Source organism: Barbus barbus (genome assembly GCF_936440315.1).
Source record: "Barbus barbus genome assembly, chromosome: 19".
Lineage (NCBI taxonomy): Eukaryota > Metazoa > Chordata > Actinopteri > Cypriniformes > Cyprinidae > Barbus > Barbus barbus.
This window is the reverse complement of record NC_136747.1, coordinates 7,400,672-7,413,253: the sequence shown is the minus strand read 5'-3', so window position 1 is coordinate 7,413,253 and position 12,582 is coordinate 7,400,672. Positions and strand designations below refer to the sequence as shown.

At 36.1% G+C, this 12,582-nt stretch overlaps 1 protein-coding gene across 2 annotated transcripts; it reads right to left on the bottom strand.

The window, feature by feature from the left end:
• Positions 1–506: 506 nt before the first annotated feature.
• LOC306885770 (serine/threonine-protein kinase Sgk1-like) lies at positions 507–12,062 on the bottom strand. Of its 2 annotated transcripts, none has more exons than XM_079442564.1 (12): positions 11,638–12,062; positions 5,443–5,518; positions 4,303–4,410; positions 4,149–4,206; positions 3,983–4,066; positions 3,762–3,893; positions 3,546–3,658; positions 3,326–3,449; positions 3,020–3,115; positions 2,756–2,911; positions 2,576–2,665; positions 507–2,210 (listed from the first exon to the last, which is right to left on the bottom strand). In XM_079442564.1, the coding sequence occupies exons 1-12, from the start codon at positions 11,669–11,671 to the stop codon at positions 2,043–2,045; spliced, it is 1,239 nt and encodes a 412-aa protein (XP_079298690.1). In that variant the 5' UTR covers positions 11,672–12,062; the 3' UTR covers positions 507–2,042. The 2 variants fall into 2 exon arrangements, with proteins under 2 accessions (XP_079298690.1, XP_079298689.1); XM_079442563.1 differs by lacking the exon at positions 11,638–12,062 and adding an exon at positions 6,124–6,369.
• Between the last annotated feature and the right edge of the window lie 520 nt (positions 12,063–12,582).

Here is a 12,582-nt window from a genome sequence, read left to right as displayed (position 1 = left end):
TTGAAAATTTAGAAAGCTCATTATAAACAAACTTCTCCAGTATTTTAGCTAGGAATTTTGCCAATTTTGAGATCTATGGTTATAAAACCAGGGCTTGCTTAAAATATAACAAAACATAATACAATCTATTAAACTCCTATTCACTCCTATTGACAAAGACAACATTCAAAACCTGAATTAAAAGACAAGAAGGAATAATATTTAGCCAACAGTAATCATCATATTAGAATTTTTTCTGAAGTATTATGCGATACTAAAAACTGGGGTAATGATGCTGAAAATTCAGCTTGCATCAGTTATTTGAAGCTGTAATAATATTTCACAATATTACTGTTTTTGCTGTATAACTAGATATATGTTTTATGTATATACAGTATAAAAGATTCCTCTCATCCATCCATTTTCCAAATTACTTGTTCTATGAGTGAAGATGCTGGTGCCTATCCCAGCGTGAACAATAAACAAAATCAATGCAGGTGAGAAATAAGTACACCAAGACATACAGATTCATGTTTACATATTTATTTTGCATTCATATAGATCATTCTCAATATTTCATTATTCTAAGAATTTAATACTCTGATCATTAGAGGTAAAATATGCAACATGTAAATAAATATACATGGAAAAATATAAAACAATATATGAATAACTTCCAAAAATGGAAGAAAATTTACTTTATCCATATTGCCATGTTTGCAGTTATCTAAAGAACCACGTATAGCGCATTATTGGTCCAATGATATGAAATATATTACAATTAAAACAGGGATGTGTTTCATGAGGGCATCCAAACCCTTCTCCTTCATTAAGTCGATACCACTCAATCGTCTCATGACAAATTGTTCACATCTCTATCAAGTCACCATTTCTATTGCACAGCATTCCATGTCCCTGTCCAACCCAGAGTGATACAGAAAGGAATGATAGACACGCATGGAAATGTATCACAATGTACATAAATTAGCTGTACAGGCACAATTTGAACAAAAAAAAGACAGTTCCTTCTGGGCTCCTACATAACTTCTGTACATGATGCAAAGGTTTCAATACAATCTAATCGACATGCTGTGTTTGCAATGGACAGCAATCGCTTCAGATAACAATGATAAACAGATGCATAAAACACACATCAATCTCACTAAATGTAACAGAATGTGATGTGCAACAACTAAAATGGCCTTCCCAGGAAACAGTGTCTGGCATTTTGTGTAAAAGTACTGGCATTGGAGAAAAAAAAAAAAGGAAAGAAAGTACTTGCAAGACAAAATATTGATTTTAGGAGGAACACAGGATGTCTTCTACTCATTCAGACAAATAATCACAGCTAAAACACTTGTTTGACTAATTTTCCTTCTAATATAAACCTAAACGTAGCTTAGGAAGTTTCAAGTAGGACTGAAGAGTTGAGCTAAACCACACTAATATAATGCAGTTATTAAATCAACATTTGTCAATAGGAAGAAGATAATAAATGTATTCAGTAAAAATGTATTGATATTTGAACAGCCTGTGTATCCTCTTGTACTGGTGGGGGTTGATATAAGAACCCCTTTTTCGGACCATTCGTGACTTTTGTACTTTTCTTGATCCTTTACCTCCACTGTGCAATGATGCATGTAAAATGCAATTAAATAAAACATCATCCAAAGACATTTTGATCAAATGTAAAAGATCACAAAAGGCGTTTTGCCTAGTAGCTGGTGCCATCGTCTCTGGCAAGCAATAGTTTGTTGTATAAATTTGCCTTGATTTTTTTCTACAGATCATCAGCTAAACTCTCAGGCACTTCTAAGCTCTCTCTCTAGGAGCTCAGGTCCTCTCTGCATCCATTGGCACACATGGCATCTTTTCTGGAAGTCGTTTCTGTAGTTTGTGTCCTACTACGTCCCACATTCCTCTTGGTAATGCACGAGTGTCCCTTGTGCTGCCAGGTCGTGCATGAAAATAAATCAGAAGAGGTAAATGTCCCACACTGTGGTCCTTCTTCTCGATGCGTCTACTGATGCTGGAATGGACGTTCTGGAGGGTCAAGGAAGCCATTACTGGAAGGCATGGTCAGCCGGGGGACCGTAAGAAAAGCCTGGGAATGCTCCGGCTGCCTCCCGTACGCTGCTGGTCACGTGCAGGTTATCGGAGTTGCATAGGGAGGTCGATACGGGTAAGTGGGTGAACTCTGGGTCAAAGTGCCGGAGATCAGTGGGACCAGTCTGTAGATTCAATAAAGAGAGAATTTATTAAATACCCAATCAGAAATATTAATCTTAATGTTTCCACCTTGTATTGACAATGATTTATGGTAAATGCTTTCATGTCATTTCTTTTGAAACTTGTATGTCATGTATTTAAATGTACACATTTGTAATAATGAAGTTGCTATTTAGTTAAGTTCAAATATATTAACTTTAAATGTAGTTAAATAGCACAATACATTATAATCAAGCACTTTAGTATGATAGTCAACACATCAAAATATGTGTCCTTCTTTAAAGCACAACAGAAGATTATTAAACATTTAAAATGTACATATGTAATTACTCATAATTTAACGTTTGCAGCTAAAGAGTTAACGTACCACTGTAGGAATGAAAGGAGGCATGATCTTTTTGGCCATGAGGTCGTCCCAGTTGATAGGAGAGAAAAAGCTGTGGAACTTCATTTCCAGCTACAAATAAGCAAAAGCTTGTATAAGATTCTGCGATCTCAGGAAAATAAACTTTATACATGTGGCACTTGATGTGTTGTGTCCACTTACAAAATCATCTTTGGACCCCAGTCTCTTGGTACGGTCCTTGTGCAGCAGACCCTCCAGCAGGTCACGGCCAGAGTTGGACACATTAGGCTTCAGAACTAGAGGCTTGTGAAGAATGTTGTTGTACATCTCGGCTGTGTTGCGACTGTAGAATGGAGGCTAGAAAAACAGACACAGAGAAATAAATTCACATTGTTTGGAAAATATATCTACAGCTACAGTTGATCTAGTCATTTTTCAGGCTAAAGACTTGATAGGTCTTCTCACCAGTCCATACAGCATCTCAAACAGCACCGATCCCAGGCACCACCAGTCCACTGTACGATCATATGCCTGTTTCTGAAGCACCTCAGGAGCCAAGTACTGTTGAAAAAGAGTTTTAAAAAAGTTTTTAAAAAGAGTAATTAAAGAACAAATGTGAATTTAATGTAATGTTTTTAGAATGATTAATTGCATGTTAATTGCAATTCAGTGAAAATGTATTATATTTTACATATATGCAATTAGCTAAACTTAAGAGTGCTTTATTGATTCACTTTTTTACAAGGGTTAATCTATTCATGAATGACTGACCTCAGGAGTTCCACAGAACGTTGTGGTTGTGCCATTGGGTTCCAGTCCTTCTTTGCATAGACCAAAATCTGTCAACACAATGTGGCCCTGAGAGTCCAGGAGGATGTTCTCTGGCTTTAAGTCTCTGTGAAATTTGACAGAAAATGATAAGACCCCACTATAATAAACAGAATCGAGAACAACTGTGTCTCCACTAGGGGCACTGAAGCCAATCGCATACCTGTAAACTATGTGCAGTGAGTGGAGGTAACCGAGTGCACTAGCGATTTCAGCAGCATAAAACCTCGCCCTGGGCTCCAAAAACACCCGCTCACGCTGGAGGTGGTAGAACAGCTGCAGGAGAAAAAAACATACAAAGTCAGTCAGCTATTTTGAGCTGAGGTGCGGCCTCTTTTAAGCTATATGAGAGTATGGTATGAATGCATTGTTTACAAACCTCGCCTCCATTGACGTAGTCTAGCACAAAATACAGTTTGTCTGTGGTTTGGAAAGAGAAGTGCAGCCCCACCAGGAATGGATGCTTGATATTTTTCATTAATACACTCCTTTCTGCCATGATATGCTTTTGCTGAAAAACATATTAAGCGTTAATTGTTACTATACAGCAATTGTGGCAAAGTGCTTTCACATCTGTATGAACGCTGCATTAGGACTTACCTCTTTCTTTTTCAGAATGATTTTCTTCTGCAGCACCTTCACAGCATAGTATTGTTCATTTTCCTTGTGCCTTGCGAGCAGAACCTGTGAAATAGGACGCTGTTAGCATTCTCACTTGAAAATATGACATAAGTATTGACATCTTATGAAAGCTGTTTGTGCCCACCTTTCCAAAGCTCCCCTTCCCAATGATCTTTAAGTAGTCAAAATCTGAAGGTTTGATCCTGTTAAGGAAATTAATCAACATTAGTACTGCAAACAACAAGCAGCCTGGCTTACTTAAATCCAATTAACCAAACAAACGAAGAGTAACTACGTACTGAGTCTCCTCAGCCAAAGAGCTTCTGGGATTGGTCAAACACAGGTGATTCTCCTCCAGCTCCTCATTCTGGTTCTCATCGATTTTTAAGAACGAACCAACCTCGGCACTAAGGAAAAGAGATAAAAAAAATGTTATGGATTTTATTTCAGAGTTCACTTTGTTCAAGACGCACTGTTTGTATAAAACAAAACACAACAATGGAAATCTATTGGAGCATGATTATGCAACCATTGCCCAACATACTTCCAATAAGTGGATTTGTTTCAAAATCTCTTTAAAAATAGTCAAAATGTTTGTTTTTGTAAATGCACAGTGTGTATTTAATCCAGAACTTTCCTATGAATTATTTCCTGTAATGCGTTTGCAGGCCGATAGATGGCTGTGTTGGTGAAGTTTATGAGGGGCTGTTTTAGGTTTGTTGGATATTCAAAAAAAATTTTTGACCTGACAAGACAAGACTGCTGTTGTTGTGCAAGATTATTAGAATGGATGCATCTACTAATAAAATTTAGATCAAATAGTATTTTATTGAAACCTTTCTCTCAGCCCAAAATGATGACTTTTAAACTATTGAGAGCTTATATCTCAACTCTTTACACCTTCCTGAATGAATATTGTGGAGCATATGAAGGGTAGAGATGACGTGGTGAGAAATTTTCCGTTGGTCCGACCTGAATGGCTCTAAGACCAAATGGGCCGCACTTAATTGAATTAGGCCCTTATCCTCTTCTAGGGGACATTAGGGATTTTCTCAAAGGTGCTTACTGCGGCCAAGCGGCGGCTTGAACAGCTGCTTTTCGTGGAGCACTATTCTGGTGCTTGGCTTTATCTTGCCTGTACAGATTAACCTACACAATTAGCAGAACGCACAGCTAAACTCAGGTGATGGGATTACATCCTCTAGTACAGTCACCTCAATGAAGGCCTATATAAATACACTACAGGTCACAGAGTTGCCTTTATGAATGAATGCTGGAATTTTCCTGAACCACTTTCTTACTGATTTTGAAACACAGAAATCATCTATGCTCTTATTTGTTGAAATGCCTTTTTCAGTTCACACATCTACTTGCAATTGTAAAAGCATCATGCAATTGTTTATTTCAGTGCTCATATTATTAAATATTGGGATACTTACTGTTGACAGATGGGAGGGTTGGAAACAAGCTTCTGGATGAAGTCGTTTAAACCCATCTTCCTTTCTTTAATAAAAGCTGAAAAAAAGAAACCCAAACATTTACAGGAAATCCACAGCTGACGTCACGGCATTTGAGCTGAATGAGCTGCCAATCATATGTGATGGGAAACCCTTCGAAATCTGAAAGGTTATCGGTGAAATAATCATTTGCACGTCGAGTCTATGCCAGAAAGATGCCGTGATCCAGAGGATCCGTGTGAAATGGTTTAATGTCAAGAACAGTGTCAGTGTGTTACACAACAGACCGCATTGCTCACTGTATCTGTACAGATCTGCTGTTTATCAATAACGAACATTTCTATCACTCTCATGGAACCACGCAATTTAACAAAACAGTATAAACATATTTAAACAAGAAAAACTCTGTTTTTAACCATGCAATCATTTTGCATGAATATATAGCCTATAAAATAAGATTAGTATAATAATAATAATAATAGTTGAAACGTTATGACTGTGCAATACACACACACGGATATTTATATTCTCTCATTTTTATTAAATTTTTTTCCCATATTTGACATATCGCATAGCCATATTTTGACCAAATAAAATAAAATAAACATATGCAAACGAAATCCATTAGAGACACCAGAATAACTCAAATCCGTTAAAACGTACCGGTAAGAACGGACACGATGCCCCTCATCCTGCAGTATGTCATGTCACATCCAGCCTGAGTAACTGCCATCACTATTATTATAAGTATGAGTCCACAGGAGGATTGTATTCCCTCGGTTAAGCCTGTGTTTTAATGCAAAGCGCTGATCTCTCAGCAGCAATCGGCTTGACGGAGCGCACTGCTGGGTTCTGATGCTGGCAGCGCTACTGTCTTCCCCCGCCAGCCCCGCACTGCTAGTTTTATACGGAGCACGTGGTTGTGGAGGAGGCGAGGCTCTGACATCACTCGAGGAACCGAGGAGACTTCACGGGGTCCCTCCGGTCTCCGTTCCGCCGGTAGAGGGCGATGCGAGGAACGGAACTGCTTGCATTCATCCGAGCCAGATTAAACACTCGGACTCTTTCTATCAATGGGAAATTACTACACAGCTGGCTCGTAAACTCATTTTAGTGTAACAGATTAACCTCTCATGCATATTAGTAATGACGAGGAAGAACGTGAAGCAGTGAAAAATTAGAAATGAAAAGCATGCAGTGAAAACAGGGCTGGAGGAGGATCATACCTGAGATTAGGCTCTCTGTTAATGGAAGACATTCCTGTGCTGAACAGATGTGCTAAAATATTCACCCTATTACTTAGTGTCTGGCATTTGACACACATTATTAATCTGTTAAAGCCTGTGTTTTACCAGATTCTCGTCTCTGAACAAGCCACCATCCGACCAGATCAAGGGTGTGAGGAGGCTTACGTAAAGCGATAGCCTACTCTCTGAGCCACATCATTTATTTTTCAGCCCGTTCTCCAAATGTGGTCCACTGTAAGTTATATAAGTGTACCATGAAGGACCATGATGCCATCCTGTCCTTTAGTAGGCTACAGAATTTGCCAGGTTAGACAGCAAATATAAAAAGGGGCCCAACTAAGGTATAAACCAAGGATTTCAAACTGGGGTCCACACAACATAGCCTATTTTAATTATAAAAATTTGGAATAACGTATTTATGTGTCCTTTTACATGAACATATTTTAGGAAAGTGGTCCTTAAAAATGGATCATCATATTTGAGATTGTATGGCATCAAAAAGTATAAAAAGAAAAACAAAATGTGCAAAAATTTACCTTTAGGGGTGCAACAGCTTGGGCAGTACATTTAAAAGTACACTTCTGTGCCTTCTTTAAACGGTGCATATTAGTACATGAGTAGCAATATGTACCCTTAATGAAGTAATGCACTCTTCCCTTTAGGGGTTAAGAAGGTACAAAGGTGTACTGCCCCAGTGACAAGCAGTTGTACCCCTAAAGGTACAATTTGTGCACACTATTTCTAAAAGTTTATAAAGTATACCCACAGTAAAATCAGAAAAAAGTGAAGAGAGAAATTAAATGGTATTTATACTGCATCCTTTAGTGCTATTTTATCTCATTGAGATACTAGTTTATAACATTTTGAAAAGTTTTATATATATATATATATATATATTGTCCATTTTCTTTTTAATTTCTTTTAAAGTTTAAGAAATGTTGTTGTGTTTTTGTCATTTTTTTATTAGTTTTTGTTTAATTATGTCTGTATAAGTTTGATTATTTTTTATTTCAGTTTTAGTTACATTTCTCATTTAAATGAAAACGAGAAATGTTGCTTTGGCAACTAGCAGAAATAAAATAAGGTTTTTTTTTTTATGTCTATTTTTACTGGTTTTGGTTCTAGTTTTAGTTACTTATAATAGCCCTGGGTCATGTGTAATTTGCATTTTCACTTGATAAGCCCACACTTTTTCTGGAATGCATAACCTGTTATATCTGTAAATCCAGTCTACATATGCGTAATGCCCTTGTCATCCTTTCATTTTACACAAAGAGCTTGAGTGCTTTCTGAGAGGTTTAAAACTGCCCTGCCAGTGGAGCAATATCCGATGGGCTACTGGAGCCTTGCCAGACTGTTTACATGATCAGGCGGCATGATATCAAATTACTTAAGAGTTACATGCTTTGTATTAACCAAACATCCTATCTCTCTGATAACAGTTAAGAGGAACCATAGAGGGAAATTCAGGTTTCAAATAACAAAATGATGGGGAAGATATTCAGTGGAATACCACCTATTTCAGAGGAAAACTGGATAGTGCTTATCTGGTTCCACTGCACAATCAATACATTTCAGCTCATAATTCAGAACCTGATGAATATTAGACTGAAAAAAAGAGAGAATAAAATATATATTATTTTATATATATATATATATTATTATTTCAGAACCAATAAGTTTGCTATAAAGTGAGTAAAGTAAAATGGTAGTTTTGTGGCTTTATTTGTTATTATTATTATTATTATTTATTATACTTAATTATTATTAATTTAAAATGCATTGTGTAACTATGTAACAGGTGGCAAAGTCTTTCCGCTGCTCATCGAAGTTCCTCTCAATGAGTCATTCTGTCATACTTGTCACAGATCCAATTATTACTATTTATTTCCTGTTACTATACTTGCCCTGTTACCGTGGAGACGCAGGTCTCTGTTGCGCGACTGAGAGTGCAAGAGAGTGTGCATTTGCATAACAGGCCCAGTGCCATTCGGTCAGGAACCGTCTGCCACACTCTGGTGGGCAGGAAGTGAATCATCCGAAGAGAAGGGGGAGTTTATTCTCGACTTCTGCACCTCCTCTCACTGCTCAAGGTCCATTGGACTCATAAGGCACTTTACCTCCGTGCTGGCTCGCCATCATAAATTAAGCACCAACTTCATGCCCACACGCTCATGTAAATCAGATCAAATCCTCTCTAGCTGGTGTTAGCCCTGTCGGACCCATGGTCTTTATGTTTGATATCTCAATTCTGTGATTTCTTGACTGATTTGTTCATGAGTTCCTCCCACTACTTCTGTTTTTTTATCTCTCTCTTCTCATCCTTCATATGCTTCATTGTTGTCTGTAGTGTGTTGGTATTGTATAGAGCTCAATAGGAGCTGTCTAATAGGGATTGACGTCTCTGTAAGTGGGTGTTCTTCAGCTCTCAACTCTAAACATTTACACTCATTACTATTCTATGAATGTTGATTATGAGGAAGACATGATTTAGAAAAAAAGCAATGTGAATATAAAAGGTCTATATAGGGTCTATACCAATTTATCAATGGTATAATAGGTCTGTACCATTGGTGGGCGGCGTGCAAAGGAGAAAACCTGTGTTAGGATGCTGCATAATTAAATAAGCCTATATCAATAGCAGCAAAAAGAAATTGAAATAATTTAATGAGGTTCAATTTGATAACATTAGTTAATGCATTATGTATCATGAACTAATGCTAACCAACATTTTTTACACATTTACAATGAAGATTAAAAACAATCTTCACTTATAAATTGCTATTACAATTAATGGCAAAGAAACAGCAAGTAACATTGAATTAAATGTGAAATTTTCAAGTAGAAAGACTGAAATATTTTCTTGTAAAATATACTCTAATAATCTTTTTTACTTTACAACTTCAAAAAAAATATATGTTTTACAGAGTAGTAGACTAGACTGCTGCTGGTTTATAAATATACTATTGTTAATTAATGTTCATTCTTCAACGGGTATGAATTATACAGTTTAAAATATTATAAAAGTATTAGTACTGTAAATATGTATAGGAATTGTTTGATTTAATATCAATTTTAGATTAAATGTATTTAAATAAATTTAAATTTAATTAAATAAATTATTCAATATAATTTTTAAATAATTAAATTCTAAATAAATTTAAATTAATTTTACTTACCATTAACCTAAATTAATGAATGTAAGAGTATTATTCATCTTTATTTCATGATACCTATTAAATTGAACCTTATTGTAAAGTGTGAGTGAGGAAATCCATTGAAAATGGCCTAAACAAATTATTTAAAAAATAATTCCATTAAATAAATAAATACATGCATACATACATACTATGTATTATATATTCCAATCCTGCTTTGCTAAATATGGACAGTGAAAGTCTGCTGAAAACTCTTCTGTGAATTAAAAAAAAAATTCAGTGTGTTCAGTTCAGGGGTTTCACGCTACAGTATTTCCCCTAAATTATCAAACTTTTTTTTTGTTTCTCTTTCTGATAAGCATCCATAACCCATTTTACTTTCTATTGTTGTACAAGCAACTGCTTCCGAATGAAACTGCATATGTAATGAGGAAAATTAAGATTTTGATCTGGAAGTAATCAAACACTCTTTTTTTTCTGTGGAATAATGTCCAGCATTGAATCATGTACAATTAGACAATATGTGTGTATTTATATGAAAGGCTTAAGTAGCAGGTTGAATGTAAAAGTGAAAGACAGTCCTGCCTAGATGACTGAATCAGACTAAAGTAGATTATGTTGTGATGGATGAATGAATGGATGGGCCGGCAAAGCTGAAGACAATATGTGTCTTGTTAAGGATTTTCTCTGTAATGTCTCTTTTCTTGTTGCAAAATGAAGGACTTCAAGTATTTACAATAGGCTAAGTGAGATTTAGAAATAAAATGATTTAGTGAGAGAGATTGAGTTGTTAGTGCAAATGATTAGTCTTGTGATGACTATCAGTGAATCCATGCAAGTAAATCCACAGAAAAGGATTGTTTGTATTCATAATTTTTAGATAAAAGATTCTCCTCTGGAATGCCATTTCTTCTGTATAAAGGTGAGCAGGAGCCCTAAAATCAAGCCCCGCCCTCTATAAAATATTCAGTTTCCCTTGGAAATACGTCACAATACTGAAGATGCAACTTGCGATTCATGCATACTTTTACATGGGAATTTTTTTGTGTGTATCTTACCTCAGAGGTTTTATCTTTTCACTTGAATCCAAAAATTAAAATCATATACAGCACCATAATACAGCATCAGCTTTCTATTATTATGACCAAAACCTGTGTCATACATGTGATTTTCTCTCATTTTCACTCTAAATAGTAACTTTAAAATCTAAGAACTAACATTTTTAATACCTTTTCTACTACATGAACAGAAGTAAATGGTCTTTTTTTTTCATTTTGTAGTATTAATTTAATTGAAGTATTTCTACATTCACAAAGATGCAGTTTATGAGATACAAAAAGTGAATATTTAAGTTGTGAAATTTACTTAATGTCTTCAGAGTATGTGAACTCTCACACAGTCAAACAGAACAGAGCAATACTCATAAACTCATATATAAAGGTAGATGGTAACACTTTACAATAATGCCCCATTTTTTAACATTAATACATTTGCTAAGAATGAGCAACACATTTGTTACAGTATTTCTGTAATCTTTGTTAATGTTAGTTATTAAAATTCAACTGTTCATTGTTAGCTCATACAAGCTAAGCTATTAACAGATATCCTACAGATTTTAATAATGTATTAGTAACCGTTGAAAGTAAAATGAACTAAGATTAATAAATACTTTATTCATTGTTAGTTTGTATTAACTAATCTAGTGTTAACAAATCGAAACTTTACGGTAAAGTGTTACTAGTAAAACTGACAAACTTTAGAAAAGTTCCTACCTATGAATGATTTCTTCCCAGTCTTCATGTTCATTTAACTGCGTATATCTCACAGTCCCGAGTGGATCCTTTTTCTCAATTGTGCTATGACAGAAATCCTTTTAAAAGCTGATTTTAGCACCGGTTCCTCAGCAGTTCATCATTTTGTGTGTGAACATGTATGTGTGTGGGAGTGTGTAGGTGTGTGTGTCTAAATGAGCCTATCTCTGTCCTGCTGCAGTATTGTTAGAAGCAGTCTCATCGCCTCAGATTCAAAGATCAGCAAATTATTGGCCTCATCACTCTTCGCTCTGTATCCCTCGCCTCTCTTTTTGCTCTTTCCTTGTCTTTCTCATAGTTCAATGATAGCTGAAACCGAAGACTAGTGACGCATCTACTTGCCCTCCCAGCTCCCTTGTTCCCGAGTCTCGCAAACAAAACAAAGCGACAGGTGTCGGATGGCAGCTCTTCTTACGAGCGTCCTGGTCCCGCCCTAGGGAAACCAGTTTCCAGGTTACAGCAGTCACTAGGGCAATACCTGCACTGACTTTTACACTCGTTTAACTGTGCCATAAGCTTCTAATGACTTCCTAAGTCCCTTGCTATGCACTGGAAACATCTTACATAAATAAAAAACTAATAAAAAACAATGACTTGGCAAGTTTTTCTAGATTCCTGCTGTCAGGAATTGCGTATTGAGGCAAATGTGCAGCTACACCTGGCCATCATGATTTGTGCAAATGGGCCACAAGAGAAGCTAGAGAACTACCTGAACTACCAGAAAACGAGGTGGTGGTTATGTAGGAATTGAGTGTGAATCGTAAGAAAACATTTTTTAGAAAAAAACAAAAAAAACCCGAAGTTCCATTTCTAAACATTTAACCGTCACTGGAGCATAAGCAGATTTACAGATTCACAGAATACAGATAACAAGGAACGTTTTCAAAACGTTGTGGCAAGGTTCTC